Source organism: Buteo buteo, chromosome 25, assembly GCF_964188355.1.
Source record: "Buteo buteo chromosome 25, bButBut1.hap1.1, whole genome shotgun sequence".
Classification (NCBI taxonomy): Eukaryota; Metazoa; Chordata; class Aves; order Accipitriformes; family Accipitridae; genus Buteo; species Buteo buteo.
Window position 1 is genome coordinate 7555684 of NC_134195.1, and position 17054 is coordinate 7572737.

At 41.3% G+C, this 17054-nt stretch overlaps 1 protein-coding gene across 1 annotated transcript in view; it reads left to right on the forward strand.

Moving 5' to 3' along the window:
* The window catches only part of AFF3 (ALF transcription elongation factor 3), a 383003-nt gene that overhangs the window by 191787 nt on the left and 174162 nt on the right, over positions 1–17054 (forward strand). The window contains exon 6 of the mRNA XM_075057215.1: positions 13449–13493. Within this exon, the coding sequence (XP_074913316.1) occupies positions 13449–13493 (45 nt within the window). The remainder of the gene's footprint in view (positions 1–13448; positions 13494–17054) is intronic.

The following is a 17054-nucleotide window of genomic DNA, read 5'->3' on the forward strand; positions in this document are numbered from 1 at the left end:
GTTTCCTTGTATCTTGAGTTTATATGTAGTGCCATCAACAGAGGGGCTCGGGCAGCGAGTGAGCGGTGTTACTCTCCTGTGCCTGAGAACCTCAGCACAGACCTGCGCAGGTGACTTGTGCAGATGGGCTGCTGTGCCTATACAGTCCCCAGGGATTAAGTGTTACAGGCATTCAGCCGTAGCTGTTGACTGATTTCCCATCTGCAAGTATTTAAAATCCTGTTGTGTTTATAGTATAAATGTATACAAAATTTAAATTAGGCGAGGACTGCTCTTTACTGTGGATTTTTCCACCAGCCCTACAGCAGAGTCAACAGTGACCGGCCAATTCCTGACTGCCAGGGCTGTGCCTTCCCCAGGAACAGCTAAAAGTCTTTGCTTGCAACCCTTGCTAGAGTATCTTGTTTCATAGCTGTATTTCTCTGGCAGAAAAAAAGATCATGAAAAAGAGAGGGCTTTGCCAAGAACATTTCATTTTGTTCCTCACGAAGTACCTGTTGCTGCAAATGGTATAGGATAATCTGTGTTTTGGTGGGGCTTCCTCGTCCTCTACCTGCCCCAATATTTATCTGGGCTGCAGGTGACTGAGAGCAACATCTGCAGATAAAACATGCAGGAGATGCTGCTGGAAGTATGGCTGGGGAAAGGGAGCCAGAAAGCTGAAGGAAGCCCTTAGAATATGCATAGCCTTTTGCACCTTCTTCATTTTTTTGCTGTCATTATTACCTGATGTCCCTACATGGCAATATGGGCACACAATTAAAAATCAGAGCCCAAGAGCAGCTTTGCCCTTCTCTCCTCCCCAAGAACAACTGGCACCTGAAACTTTGAACCCTTCACCAAATAGTTAATTGTCAGGGGAATGAGCCACTCCTCATTCCTTTCATAAACAAACAAATAAATAAATAATACAAGGATTTGATCTGTTTAATACGCATTCTCTGAAAACCAGAGTGCAGACTAAACATAGTAATCTGATGATTACAAATTATTCAGTCCTATAAACAAAGCATGACAATTGATGACAATGTGGTATCATATATCATAAATGCAGAGCATCCTCTCTCATCCAAAACAAATAGTTTGGAGTATTTCAAACCCATAACAAATATATTTAATGCAGATCACTGTGAAACAATGTGTGTTTCTCTGTTTCTAATGCTGTATACAAAAGCCAGCCAAGAGCTTTTTGTGTTTTATGCATTATATTCATTTATGCTGCCAATTCTACTTACTATTCTAGTATTCTGATTTGAAAAATCAAGATTTAATGTATTTCAAGCAACGCTTGATGCATGCGTGTCTTAAAATTATAGGAGATGATGGTTTATAAAGTAAATTATGAGACCTTAATATAATTCCTGAGTTTCAGATAGATTTTCATCTCGCTAGTTAAAGTATTGATCACAATCCTTATATTCTATCGGTAGCTTGTTATGCGAGGCAAATCAGCTGCCATTGTTACCGATGCTGAAAATCTCCCTGAGTAACCCATGATAGGTTTATTACATAGGAAGCTTTGATCCTCAGGACTCAACTAAGATATTCGAAGTTCTTATAAAGGTGTCTTAGAGTCTGCGATACAAATTCAGATGTCTGCTGTCAAACGACTCCTATTCAGCAAACCTGTATGAGCCACCTTTGAAAGTGAAACAGCAAGATGACACCATTCATAGCTTGACTTTTGGAGAGGGCTTTGTGCTCCCCAGCCTTTCGGTACCTGACAACTCATTCCAGGCCCTATCAAAGTTGCATAACAGAATTTGTAAAAAGCTACACAGAAGGGTTTAATGTGTTGAGAACAAATAACTTCTTTGTTGATACCCACTGCCAGATCAAAGAGGTGGAGGGTAATAGGCCCAGGACTGCATTACCTTCAGTTACACCGGCGAACAAAAGAATAAAATAAAACAGTGAAAGGCAGCAGAGAACAATAAAAAAGGAAAATACTAACAAGTTTAAGGGACTCAACGTCCTGAAACATGAATAAAAGCCACAGAAATAAATTCATCAAGATCACATAACAAAAGGGAAACATGGCTTCTCAACTCAAAGGCTTTCCAACTGCACTCCTGTTTTTTGTATGTGTTGTTATAATTTGGGGTGCCACAGGACCTTCCAGTTTTTATAGGGACAGAGCTGGCTCTGCTGCTTAAAAAATGCAGATTTGTTGTACTTGACCTAGATGGAAATGTCTGTGAGCTGTAGCAGTGTGAGAGATTTTTCTCTCCATTTAGCTTCCATTTAAAATGAAATGGGGCTACATTGAACATTTCTTCCTCTAGAGACAAAATAACCTGTTTTTAAGTGGAGGATCACCTCATCTGTTCAAAAAAATAAAAATAGAAATCCAAGAGGCAGCTCACTATTTTGAAGCTTTCTAATGAATGTTTTGGAAGTCAAACCCAAACCAAACCTAAAGGCAACCTAACCTTTCTGAGAAAATTCACAAACCCCTCTCACGCAGCATAGTACTAGTTTCGGTCTGTAACCCAGTAAAAATTAAAATCTACTGTCACTGTCCATTTCTTCCTTTTATTTCCGCCCACTGTATTGTGTGTTGCATGAAGGATTTAAAATAGTTTTTTGGCAGTGAGGCTGTTGGGAGAGCAGTTCTCTGTAGGCACCAGCCAGAGCTTTGCAGTCCATACACCAGTCATGCCTCTATGGCACTGCACTGTTATAAAGTGACTTGTTGCTCATTTTCTGTATTAAAAAGAAAACTGTTAATGTGACAGTAAAAAGTGGTTACTGCCCCTGAGTAACAAGGCCTATAGTCATGGTCTGTACAGTTTTGTATTACTGGATTTTCTAAGTGATGCTCCTTTAGCTGAGTGGGAGAGCTCAATGCAAACAGCTGGGTACTGGAAGGACAAGCAAACTCTTTCAAAAACACAAAATCTGGAAAAGCTGAAACCAATTTTTCTTTCTACTTTCTTTCTGTATTTCAGTGTTACTTGTAACAGTAACAGGCAAAAAGAAAATCAGAAAGCATTGTGACTTTCAGATGCAATATCCCTGTTAAAAGGGGATAACCTGAGAATATATGGGAAGAAGAGAAAAGTGAAAGCCAAAAGATAATAAGCTAGGATCTTTTGAAGCCAACCTTTTGTCCTCCAAGCCTGAGGGACCAGTGTGGCTTCCATCAAAACCTGTTAACCAGTAGTGTACAACTACTTGGGAGCTACCTACAACCTTCCCCAAACCTGGGACATTATTTATTCTGCTCCTGGTCTTGTCATTGCCCAAACAGGGCAATCCCCCAAGAAGGGACAAGTACTGGGCAGCTGCCACTCCTTGGGGCAGATGGTTTTAAAGATGTGGAAGTGTCCTGACTTCTGGAGGTAAGTCCTCTGCAAGGCAGCACAGCGGTGCCTGGTTCCTACCCAGCTGGCCAAAGGACTTTCTGTCCCCCACCAAAGAGGACCGATATAGACCTGCGGTGAATTGATGGGAAAAAAATCTTTTGGTGGGATTTGGGAAAGAGAGGACAGGAAAAATGAGGAAGGTATTTGTCTACTCTGCAACTGTATAATTTGCTGAATTTATTGATTCCCATATTAAGGCTACAGTTGATAAGATTTGACACTTGGTCAGTTTGCGCATTTTCAGGAAAATTTTGCGGAGGTTTTTGTATGGTGTGTACCTACATACTTACATGTATACCTTGATATATACATGGTGTCATGTACATTCTTAACTGGAAAGAACTTACATGTCTGAGCCCTAAGACATTGCAGCACTGACAATTTTATTTGCAATTTTACGGGTCCTATTAACTCTGCAAAACCTTTAGAGAGTACTATTTTCAGTAGCTTTGCAGTGAGTGTGTTTCCATCAGTCTGTCAGTGACCACAGTATGGCTGGATTTTTCTTTTGACTTTCAGGAATGCTGAGAGCACAATAAAGCTCTGCTTAGATTTTCACTGCAGCTTGGAGAATTGTGCTATTTATCAGCTTCCATGTGGATTTTAACAGAATCCACCTGAGCTGACCAGAGGTGTCAAAGGATTGATTTAAAGATGCAGATGCATACAATTGTTCATCTTCATTGATAAACCTTTGGGTATCCAGTAGAAAATTATATCTTTCTTGGGCAAATAGGTGTCCAGGTTGTAATTGCCATGACCAGAATATGTTTTTGCAGTCTTAGCAATGAGACTGAGCTGTCATTCTTGAACCAATGCATATGATGCTCTGTTCCTTACACGTAATAGACTTTTTTTTTATTTAAACTCCAAATCCTGATCCCTGTTTCCCATGAAACAACTGTATTTTGTGAAAATCAAGAAAAGCAGTACAATGTCAGTGTCTCAGGCCAAAATGAATTCACTTTTAAGTCGCGATCCAGGAAAGAAAGGAAATATGCATCAGCTGTGCCCAGACAAGGTAGAAAAAGTGATTTCTTTCTGGATTTGCAAATAGGTTGTTTAACTCTGCTAGCTTTATCACTAGCTCACTGGTCTGCCCATGCTTCAGACCTGCTCCATCAAGGGTTCTTGATGATTGTTGCCCTCATGAAAGCAGTTATAGTGAAAGAATGAGATTTATTTTGCTGGGGAGGAGACACTGTCGAAGCCAAAACTATCAGATATTGGTGTCATCCTTGGACTAGCAAAAGGCTTTAGTAGAAAGCCAAATGTTACTCTGGTGTCCAGATCATGGGGGTTTTTAGCTGTTGAGTCTAAATCAGGTCTCAGTCTCTAAAATTGAGAAGGCAGTTTTCAGCAATAAGGATTAATGAGTGGTTGTTTCTCCCTAGGAAACAGTTTTTTCAGCTCTGTGTAGCAGCCTATCATAAGAAATAGTCCAGTGTTACCTCCTGGAGATACAGGCTGCTGCTCAGTGTTTTGGGCTTTCGGCTGCCATGTGAAGATCCTGTAATCCTCTTTTAGCCCTCTCTGAAAACCAGACCCTCTTTGCCCCTAATCTTGAGTGAGGTATTGAATAGAGCAACATCTTTGTTACCCATCATGACAGAAACCACCCTCATTTCCTTTGTCCTGTCCTCAGCTTTGTTAACAGGATGGTCACCTAGATTTTTAATAGCATTTCAATTTTAATACCTTTCCTTTTGACTTAGTAGAGATGTTATTCAGATAATGATGTTTTATCAATATTGAATTCCTTGTGCCAGGCTCCATTTCTTATTCCCTCCACCAGTGCCCAAAGCGTAGATTTTTCCCCATGACCCATTTCTGAATTGATGTAAATAGTCTTTAAGGAATGCCTGATAGATGTTACTCTTTCCATCAGCCACTCATGTACAGTGGCTTTCTTCCATCAGGGGCCTTTTGTGGGAGAGATTTCTGGAGAGTTGTGTACTGTAAAACCTTCTATCTATAAGAGGTTTAACCCTTTCTGCACGATAGTTTGTAATCACATAACCTTTAGCTCAGTGGGAATGAATACCAATTATCATTTATAAACAGTTCCTCTCATTATGCGCCTATTTATGGCATCTTTTATAGCTTGCTAATTACAAGCACACAAAACAGAAATGTTTGGAGTTAAATAATGTAAACAGGGATGTAATTGATTTTCATGTTGAATAGTTTTTATTGATTTATTGTTAATTAACATTTTTAAAGGATCTCTTGGCAAAATAATCCATTTAATTTATTGAATATTATAATAGCTGAAGGTAAATTCATATTAAAATGTCACAAAAAGATTAACAGGTCCATAATACTTGTTTTTCCAACTGTTGCTGCTATACAGATGTTATATATTCTCCCCAAATACAGACAATATATTAAATACAATCAATTGGTCTCAGTCCAGGTCGTAGCGGACAAGTGTCCACATCACTAAAAATACCACATTCCAGTTGACGCTAATTGGCCATCTGTGTAGCAGGGAGGACAGGCATCTAATGGGGAGAAAAGCTGATCTCTATCGCTCCCAGGGCAGGGTCTGTGGGGCAGCTGCGTGGGCTGAGGGGAGAAGCCCATATCTTCACTAAGTCTTTCCTGCTGCAAAGCCAAAAGACTCCGGTGTCCATAATGGAAACTTTTGAACAAATAGACCACTGTGTCAAGTAAGCAGTCACTTAAAACATTCAGAGCATGCATACAGTGCTGCAGAAAATGTAGAATGCTGAAGGCATTTCCAGAGGTCCCCACTAGCTTTTTCCAATTTTGGGGTGGGAAGAGGGGCCATGGAGTCTGTTCAGGGGGTTGTTGACAGCATTTTGGTGGATGCCAGTTACCTTCAGCCCCTGTTGACTTCACTGAAAGCCAAGGTCACTTACTCAGTACCTCCCAGGATAGAGCATGTAGCAAGGAGTAAAATTGCAAGTTGCAATCTTCATTATTACCATCCCATTATATTTTTCAAATGGGTAGCAAGAGAGTGTAATCACATCAGACCCTATTTTTTCATTAGTGAAGAAAAACATTAATATACTGTGACACGGTATTGATTTGATACAATCAATCTTTCCCAATAACAATAAAACCTTTATATTTTATTAATAGAACAATGCAGTTCTTCTCCATTACAGCTCCCTTTTATTGGTCTGGGTCACAATGTAATTCTGGCATGTTTGGATTTTTATTTTTATTAATATAATGTAAAAGCCTGTAGAATTGCTCCACTGATCTGCCAGTAGGTTTCATCTGAGGCTCCCAAGCATCTTTTATTACATGAAATGTTACCAGTGCAGCTCCAGTCATTGATTGTTCGATGGCCCTTAGGGGTGGAGATGGTGGGGAGGTGTCAGAAGGGTTCTTGGCCTTTAATTCCCTTGATTTTTTTGTGGTGTGGACACTGAGACTTGGACTCAGACCATTTCACTAGTTTGAAGATGACCTCTCAACATGTGGCTGGACCCAGCACTTCTAAATCCCCTCCAAACTGGGCTACAGGTGCCTAAGCTCTAGCGAAGCTCCCAGCAGCCACCCAGATGGTGGCCCTTCAGCATCACCTCACTTTCCAGTCCCAGGCTTTCCATACTCAGTTCAGGTTGGGTGCTACATGGGCAGGAGATGCTTCAATGTACTCTTGTCCAATTAGCATCTCCTTTCTAGTATGCACAGCAAGTGTTATCGGATCATTTGGTGTTTCTCTCTACCTACAAATAATTTTTATTCACCTTCTTCGATTAGCCAGAATATCTTCCTGTTCCTGGTACAAGACTGGGGCATCATGATATTCCAGTTGCAACAAGACCCCCAATTAGTACAGCCAGATACTTTCATTAAAGCAAAGCTAGATGACTTTCATCACTTGCTCTTAATTCATTTTTTTTCGTGAAATACAATCTTTGTTAACCTTTCTCCTCTTCCATTTTGAACCAAGAACAATGTTGCGAGATCCCATGGTAGAAAAAAATAATCCGCATAATAAATATGAAGGCTCCATTTCAAAAGAGAATGGTCTTATTAAGGGTAACAGTTTATTAACAGTCACTGTAAATTAGATGGATTTAATAACTTTAATTAGTGCCACACTTTCTGACACAGAGTTTGAGGAGAATTCAGCTGTTCATCCCCATCTCCCTTCTGTACATCTCCATGTCTAATTTAGCAGCAGCAATTCCTCATAGTAACAGAGAAACAGCTCCTACTCAAAGCAGTGCAGAGCACAGGAGAAAACTACTGTGTCAACAGACCATGGCCACTGGCACTCCAAATTAGTAGTAAGAAAGAGCACGAGTGCAAAGTAAACCTTTCAAATATCAGGAACAACAGAAAATCAAGCTTCCTCAGGAGTCTCTTCCTTTTTATTTCCTTGGTAACCCTGCCCAGTTCAGCCCTGCTTGCCTGCATCCTCCGAGAGAGACAAGGAGTCTTCTCTGTTGAAGGGCTGTGAAATTCCCAGCATTACAAATGCCCATTGGTGAAATGAGGGGGACTGAAGTATGCTGTGGCTGCCTGAAGTCCAGCCCTGTTAAAGTAGATGGAAACATTGCTGGCAGGTCTCATGTCACCCATCAAGATAGAAATGCTATTCTCGTCAGAGAAATAAAAGAAAGAGAAATACCATTTTTAATGCTGTTCTGGTCAGAGGTTTTTTCCTACTCGGTCCTTTTCCTGTGGGACATTCCAGTTTATCAGAACTGAAAATGTCTGCATCTATGTTGATTTTGACCAAACTTATTTTCATTCTTGTTTGAAGAAAATATTTTCTTAAAGTAAAAAATGACCAAATTTGGAGTCAGAGTGAAACATTTCAATATTATGTTTTAATGACTTCTTGATTAAGGCCATATCTTATTCTGTAACTACAAGTTTTATTTCTATTTATTTCTTAAAACTTGTTAAAGTGTTTTGATCTGATTAAACTTTTCATTTCTCAACTGAACTGAAGAACACTTCTTAAAATTTCATTTTGAAGGTAATGATGTCACACAATTACATTTTTAATGGGAGTATAGCCAATGGGATAAAATCTACATGTAGGTGCCTGCCCCCCCACCCCAGTTCAGAATGAAAATACATTCCAAAAAGTGGACATTTCCTTTAACCAGGTTGAGGTCTAATCTTTTAGGCAGCCCACCTTTCCTGAAGTCCAAAGCCCTGCCTTTTCTCTCCAGAGCAGTGTGGGTTCAGCACAGCTATCCCATAAAGAGCCTTTTGGAGGATGTAGCACATGCAAGGAAGTTAAGCCCTGAATGTCTAAAAACCCCTCCTGGGCATCTGCAAATGACCTCTCCCGAAAAATACCTTTACACAGCCTGGCTTTATTTCCACAGAAACCCCAGAAGACACCTCTCTGGTCTCAGGCATATCTCCCTGTTAAATTTCAACATTTTATTCCACAACTTGAAGGTTTGAAGATCTCCTCAGAGAAATGATTGAAGGGGAACTTTGTTGAGGGCAATGGTTCTCCACAATGCAACAGGCAGAGGCCGCACGTATGAATAAGTAAAAAGATAAGGACTTTACTTATCTTATTCATACTGGAAGTTCCTTTCAAGCAAATGGATTTTATAGAAAATGTTATATATACATATGTGCATGCGTCTGTGTGTATCTCCATATTTTTGTGGTCTTGCCTGGCGAAGAAGCTTTTCTAATATGCTTTCAGACCAAGGTCCATCAATGTGGGCTTTCTTCCCTTTTTTTAAAATCGTGGACTTAGGTTATTGTCTGCCAACATTTACTGCCTGAACCTTCACTTTAGGCCCCAGGGGAAATCCTGCAGCCCCGTGCCGTGCAGTGCCTGCGCAGCGCGGGGGTGAAAGCTGCCCTGGATGCAGAGGTGGCACCCAAAGGGTGGACACATGGTGGCCACCGCCATGCCGCTGGTTGCAGATGACCAGCGTTCAAGCGCCGACACAGCCAGCCTGCCTCCCACCGAGTGGAAGAGGCTGAGTACGTACCTCAGCCTTCTGGAGATCTTAATCATGCCTAATTTATACTGGAGACAAAATCCAATAACTTCTAGAGACTTTGTAAAAACACTTATCACAGTCCAAATAATAACAGCACCAAAAGCTGGCACCATAAAAATCTCTTAGGCTAAAATGGAAATAGGTACTTGCAGAAGATTTTTCTTTCTTTCCTTAACACAAAGATTTGAAAGGAGGGAGAAGTATCACAGATAAGCAATTCCTTTCAGAGAGGTTTCTTTATATATCTCCATGTGAAAGCTCTTAGTAAGGGAAGAAAAAATAAAGTAATGCTCTGAAATAAAATTTGTACAGATGTAGCTTTTTTTGAAATGACATCCCGTTTCTCAAGAATTCGATGTAGCCTTTAGTCAGCCTTGTTTCTTAGAGTTCTCTGTGCTTTGCATGGTAATTAGCTGCTCGTGTTATCAGCGGCGCGATGCTCCCGGCTATTTCTTCAGCAGCCACTGCCATTATCCTTGGTGGCAGCTCCTCGCATCCTCCTGCCAGACCGTACTCCAGCCTCACGTGTGTGCAGATGTTTGGCGTTCTTCAGGCTGTGCTGAGGGACGAAGGTAATGGGTGCAGCATCGGAGAGGGAAGAGACCGGAGCCCACTTCCCCCGACAGCTCCCCGAGACTTGCCAGTGTTTCGCTGATGGTTCATTGGAGGTTCAGTGAGGCGAGTTTGTTATGACAGATCGCAAAATGCAAAGAAGGGAAGCAAATGAGCTGGGTTCATCAGTGTCAGAATAAATACAGGGTAGCAGCGCCTCGGCTTACTTGGGAACAGCAGCCTCAAAACCTTTATTTCCTTTTTTTTAATTTTTATTTTTTAAGTAATTAAAACGTTGATTGCACAAGTGTACTGTGGCGTGCAGGCTATCAAGAGGGTGGAGGGAGTGCTTTGCGCAGATTGCCGGCACTGCCGACATCAGCCTTACGCAGGTGCTGCGTCACGCAGCCAGCACCGACGCAATAGGGTTTGGATCAGGCAATTCCACTGATGCAAATAGCTCGTTGAGTGCTCTGTGCTATTTGTTGCCTGCAGGTAGTGCAATCTCTTCTTTTAATTCAGATTTAAAGAAACATTTACCAGCTTTTTTTTTTTTTTAATTAAAATATGGCCATGAAGTTAAATTTAGGTCACCAGATTCCTGTGATGTGAGTAGAGATATAGTGAAGAGCTTTTAAAGTGAGAATGGAAAGTCTTTTCCAGACCAACATCTACAGACACTTTTCAGACATACCTTAGTTCCCACAATAACACTCTGCATAGTGTTATATGATATCATGACCAAAAAAAATAATAATGGCCCCAGGCCATATGAAATTGAAGTTGCTTGCTGTGTGCAGAGCATGGTCTCTTAACTTCCCCATCCTTATTCTAGAAGGTTTGATATCAACAGTAATGTAAGAGCCTTACAAGTATTCAAAGCAAAAATAAATTGAGAAATTTATATTTGGCACTCAAAAGATGAAGAACAAAGAGGAAAATAAAGAAATTGAGGTTTTTCCCAAACACTGTTTTCACTTTTGCATATCTCATCTTTGGTTTTGTGTTTACAGCTTTTTTTTTGCCATTTGAAAGGCAGTGTGATGATGTGAGAGAGAGATGTGAAGTTATTTTACTCCCTGCCCAGAGATATGATGTGCTGGGGAGAATAACTAAAGTTTTAGTTCTGTGGTAATGGAAAGTGTAATTTCTTGCTGATGAGTATTTGCAGACTTATTTCATTACACTTCTAGGAGGGATATTTGATTTTGTAACAAAAGTTTGTTTCTAAACCTAGTCTGAAATAGCTTATTGCCAAATTTACCTTCAGTAGTTTTGTCTTCACACAAAAACAGCGCATCATTTTACCGTATGTTCAATGTATTGTACACAGCATAAGATGGTAGGTCATCTCATCCCTCCTTCTGTAAGATGGCAATGGACTAGAATAGAAAACTTGAGGTCAGGCAGTAAATTAGTTGCTCTGTAAACAAGGTGTTCATGATGAGGGTTTTACACTTCCCGCTGTTGTTAATGGGATAAGAACTCATTGGTCGGGGTTTGGGGAAGGAAAGGGAGAAAATGGAGGGAAACCCACAGAGAAGAGAGAAATAAAAATTAGCTGATTTTAAAATCTTAAATATCCAGAGATTGTCGTGGTGTTTCTGTCTGTCTTGTTAGCTTCATCGGCAACATCAACTCTTGCACTTGCACCCCTGCTCCAGCGGCAGGAAGGTCACAGGCAGTGTTGTGCGGCTCCTCGGGGACAGGGCTGAGATCAGAACAGGGCTGTCTGCTCGAGGGCTACAGCCTCTCTTCAGCATCCGTACATCGGATATGAGTAATTCTCCAAAGGCTGCCTTTACAGCGTGCTTAGTTCCTTTCCCTTTGAAATCAGTGGTGTAAATCCTGGTGAACTGTAAAGCTGACAGACTGTGTTGCACCAAAAAGAGTTAATGCGATTCGTTTGTTTAACAATCAAGGGCCATATTCAGCAAAGATTTAGCAGGAGTGGGGACAATAAAGCACTTACGACTTTCTATGAATTGGCATGAAATAACAGCCACAAAAAAATTATGAAACGTAAATTGTTCCCTTGCTTGTGCATGGCTGCTGTACTTCTGACCTTGGTTCCAGCTGGTAGGCTACGAGCGGCTGCGGGTCCAGACCTCCTCGGTCACCCAGCTCAGGCTGGGGAGCGGCGGTGACACTGCCCAGGAGCAGGACTTGCACAGACTGGCTAGTGGGATCGTTTGGGTCTGCTAGGCATAGAGGTATCCATTTTTGAAAGCGCCTTGTGATTTTTTGGGGTGCCCAAATACAGAGGTGGTAGAGAAGTCTGATTTCCAGGTGAGAAGAGCTCAGCACTTCGGAAAATCGAACTGCTTTGATATTTCTCCAGGTGGGCACCTGAAAACTCAGAACCTCCAGGTGTGATTTGAAAATGAGAGGCAAAGACCAAGCTCACCTCCCTGCTGGCTCTTTGCGGACAGTAATTAATCATATCAGTTTTGTTTCCATCCCCCCTTTCCACATGGGAAGACCTCAAGCCCAAGTCTCCTGCTTCCTGAGTTAGTTCTGTTCTCCAAGAAGAAGAAACCCTTTTTTGGGGGAACTGTCAGGGAATTTAGTGTGGTGAAGTAAATCCCCAGAAAACTTGCTTGATGCAGCAGCCACCTGTATCTTGTGGAGCGCTGCAGGAGATGGGCAGCCCCTCAGCATCAGCACCTCCATCCGTGGTGTGCCCACTCTTCCCAGTCGTGCTGGGCAGTGCAAGGGAACTGGGGGCAGGCAGGAAGGGGACGGGGAGGGCACAGGTATGGCAGTCTGGTGTCTCGCGCTGCCTTGCCTTCGCTGGCAAAATTTTGGGTCCTAACGAACAACCAAGCTGAGCATGTAGGCGAGGCACCGGCAGGATGGTTGCTATCGGGGATAGCTGCTCTGCCAAGTCTCTGATTTCTCCTCTCCAGAATGGCTCTGGAGTAAGCCATATTGTTCAGGAGAGCTGACTTTCTCAGCCCCACAACATACGGGTGGGTTTTGGGTCAGCATTTTAGGAAATCATAGCCTTCTCAGGACTGCTGTGCTGCCTAGCCCGTGCTCGGTGTTGCCGCCTGTGTTGCAGTCTCTGCAGCTCTCCCCTCGGCATCGCAGGTGCCTCTACCCTATACATCGTCAGGCTGCACATAGGCAGTGTCACTGCAGAGTCCTTCCTGCACAAAGGATGCGGAAAGATGTTATTTATTTAATGTAAATAAATGCACATATTGGATCTATGTACATGCAATAACTGTTTTGCTTATGCTTACTCATACTCAGCATAGCCAAAACAGCATGAACCGCACCCAAAGTAGTGTAAATAAAATCCTATGAATTTACACAAATATGTTGCAATCATATGTAAATGCTGCAAATATTACATCTTCCTGCGGTGCTGATGGGGAATAATTTGAGAATTTTAAGCAGTGCAACTTTTCAGATGCTGGAAAGACTTGGCCTCATTTCGAAACTGTAATAGAGGTTGGAATATATTTCATGTGACAACCATGTCCTCAAACCTGCTATTTGTTATTTCTTTTTAAAACACAAACAAACTATTTTCTCATTTTGTTTACAGGACAGTGGAACAGGAGATAACAGCTGCATTGAAGAAATATTGCGGGTAGGAATCCTTAAAAACACATTTTTTTCCAGTGCCATTTTGTTTATTCTAAAAAGACAAGAGGATAACAAGAATATTGCAATTACTGTTGTTAAAAATATTACTCTTTTAGATTGTCATCTTTCTAAGGGAGAAGTAGGCAAAATTATTTCCTCATGAAAAATAATTGAAAAATCTGTGAAAACAACCTTTCAGAGCCTCTGAATTTCACTGCTACTTTGTGCCAGTACGGCTGACCTTCATGCATGCAGAAGCAGATAATGGGATAAATTATAAACTGAAATGTACAATGATGTTTCAGGTTTACAAACCATGCAAAGTGCATGTTTCCATTAATCATGACTGTCAAAAATCTTAATTTTGAAGGGAGGTCTAGGAAGGTCATTTTCCACCTGGATTTAATTAGAATCCATTATGTAATGTCATTATGTCCATTATGTCCATTATATAATGACAATGTGCAAAATCCTTAGTTATTTCCATATTTCATTATTATTTCTTTTATCTTAGTAATTTCTAGTTTATTTTCATGGAGCAATTTAATACACATCCAGACAGATCTTGGCTTGAATCAATTTTGATATTGATTATTTTCTGAGGCACACAAATTTATAAATAATGAAACATTTCCCTATATTTTAACTCATGGTTTTTTCGGCTCTGTTTCTAAACTGATAATTCAATAATTTGCAATGCTTATAAATCTGATATAATAGTGATTGAAACACAAAACAAGGTAGATGGAATGGTAAAACCTCCCTATTACTGTGTGCGCTTCCACCTCTTGGATATCCACTACCCAAATATTTCAGATTGTTTATAAATTACGGGGCTATAAATATTTAGTTTAGAGATTAGTAGTGCATTAAGCCTGTTGTTTCTAAAGGCATTTCTCCACTGTCCCTGAATACGTTAAATACAGCTTTTAATTCTTAAACTGGACGAAGAGTTTATCGAAGGGTGATGATGATGTATTGCTTATGACTTCACTGGTAGAGCTTTTACTTAGCTAACGTTTACAAAGTAGGCTTTTGTAGGGCTGAACCACATATTCAACAAGCCTTAGCCTCAGTCCCTGCTGCTTTGTTACAAATTAGTAGCAGATATCATGAATTCATGATGTGATGTGAGGCTCATTCACCCATTTTTTATGCAAGGCTTTTAAGATGAACAAAGAAGGTGGTCTTCCTCCTTAGGTTTCTGCAATTAGGCAAAAAATGTAGAAGAGACATGGTTCCTTCCATGCAGAGGAACATGGATATTTAAGATACCCCAGCTGAGAAGAAAAATGCACTATATGACTAGGGATGGTAAGATGCATCTCCAAACCAGTGAACACAGCTGCCGCTCTCTTCTTTTTCCCTTGGGAATGTTCCTTAAGAAGCATTTTTGTGAAGCTTCATGATGAAGCATTCAGGACATCCTTGGATGGATAGGACCCTTTTGTTCATGAGGATTTATTCACAAATTCTTTCACTTTGCTTAAAAACTGAATAAAACAACCCACAGCTCAAAAGCTACACTTCGCATCCGTGTCTCGCTATCTGCTGAGGCTTATCATGGCTAAAATAGACAGCGTACTGTTTTTGTCCCCTAGCTCTTGTCCTCACATGAGTACTCAGTCATCATGGGTAACCTCTCCAATCTGCCCATCCTCCAGGTCTGCAACCTGGGTATCGCTTTCTATTCTGAACTTCCCTTGGGTCTCTGTGTCTAAGACTACACGTGAATCTTGCAGACTGTTACTCCATAGCATTTCTAGCTGAAGCTCTTTGTTCACAAAGGTATAAGTCTCAGGTCCAAATTCTCATTACGCACTTTGATTGCTGCAACATCCTTTCCTTGGTTTTGACAAATGCAATGCTGCATACCTGCATTCATGCTGCTGCACAGATCATTTTCCTAGCTTGACATCTTGCCCAAAGACATTTGTCTGTACATCTCACCACTCCTTCTCTATCAAATCAAGTACAGCTATTTGTCTCTGATTTTAAGGCCTCAAGTCTACCAGTCCATGCTAACATATAAACTCCCACTTTAGCTTACCTGGTGATACTAGCCTCCATCACAATGTTGCTAAGTTTTACATCAATTAATTTCTCCCATGCTTCTTATCAGATCTGGGAAGAGCTTTGAACACTTTCCCAGTTAGCTCCGTACCTACCTTTAGATCCTCTCTTAAGAGCCTCCTTTTTCACAAGGACTGTGGAAAAACAGGGGTGAGGTCAGGCATAGACCATGGTTTCTCATGCCTGAATATTGTTATTCCACTTGTACCTTGTAGTGCCTGGTCGGGTCGGATACACCCATTTTGTCCTGAAAAGTGAACTTTCTGTGTCAGGGGAGTGCTGTGTATTACAAACGCAGTGCCTAGATACTCTCACAATACAAAACCAGATCAGCAGTGGTTGTTGTTACTGATAATTAGTGAAAACAGCAACAGTAATAATGTGCCATTCCTACTCACTTTGTAAATTACTGGCATCTAGACTTTTCCAGCCCTCTCCGTGCCCTCTTTTTGTCCTGAACAGACCCATTCAGTATTAACACAGATTTTCTGGTTTTCTGAAACAGACTGTTTATAAGGAAAGCCATTTCCATGTTTTTGTTGGAGGCGCTATTCACATAGTAAAGCCAAAGTTTAGCTTCTTTTCAGACAGAATATATGCAGTTCCCCTACGGGTGCCCAAAGGCAGACAATGAAAAGCCACAGGAGCTGCAATCCTTGTGTTGCCCTCAGAAAAGGTGGCTGGCGCTCTGAAATGTGTTTATTATATGAAGGGCCACTCTACTGCATGGAGCATCAGCAAAAGTAAGAAGATGCTTAAAATTTATCTTTTTAAAGAACATTGCACCCTGTTTTAGCTGTCTCTTGCACAACAGAAAGCAGAAAACATCCTGTCTTTCTAGATAGTGTGTTCCCTGCACAAGTCAGGCTGTGGCTTTTCCAAGGGATAGGTACTTCCACAGCATGTCCGTGTTTCCCCAGTCAAGACCAAGGGCAGCAGAAAGTGTGTCCCAAATCTGCTCCATCTACCTCCCTGTGTTTCCTTCCCCCAGCAGGTGAAAGGAGGCAAATGCTGGTTTGTGCACAGATCTTGTCACCCTCTGGTTCCAGGACATGGCCAGAGCTAACATCCGACCTGGGCTGCAAAATCAATTTAGGCATAGTTTTAAAATGACCAAATCTTACTTTGCACTAACTGTGACAAGAATTTATAGTCTTTGTCCTGCCTTGTGCAACACATGGTGCCACGGCCTAAGTCTAGCCTTTTTTGATGTTGTTTTACCAAAGGTATCAGAGTTCTGTAGACTTTGTAAATTGACAAATCCTTCCACACAAAACAGCAGCTCCCAGAGAAAGCCCCCAAGAACTGAGATGCAGAACCGCTTCCAGTCCTGAAGGAGGTCCGTTAACAAGACCTGTCCTGTGTAAGGACTCCTGCTGAGTTTGTAATCACTGCAGGAGTCCTGAACCTCATCTAACCCCATGCACTAATTTATAGCAACTTCTTCAAGGTGTAGTGACTTTTCTGTCCAGCTGCAGGCACACATGTTGAG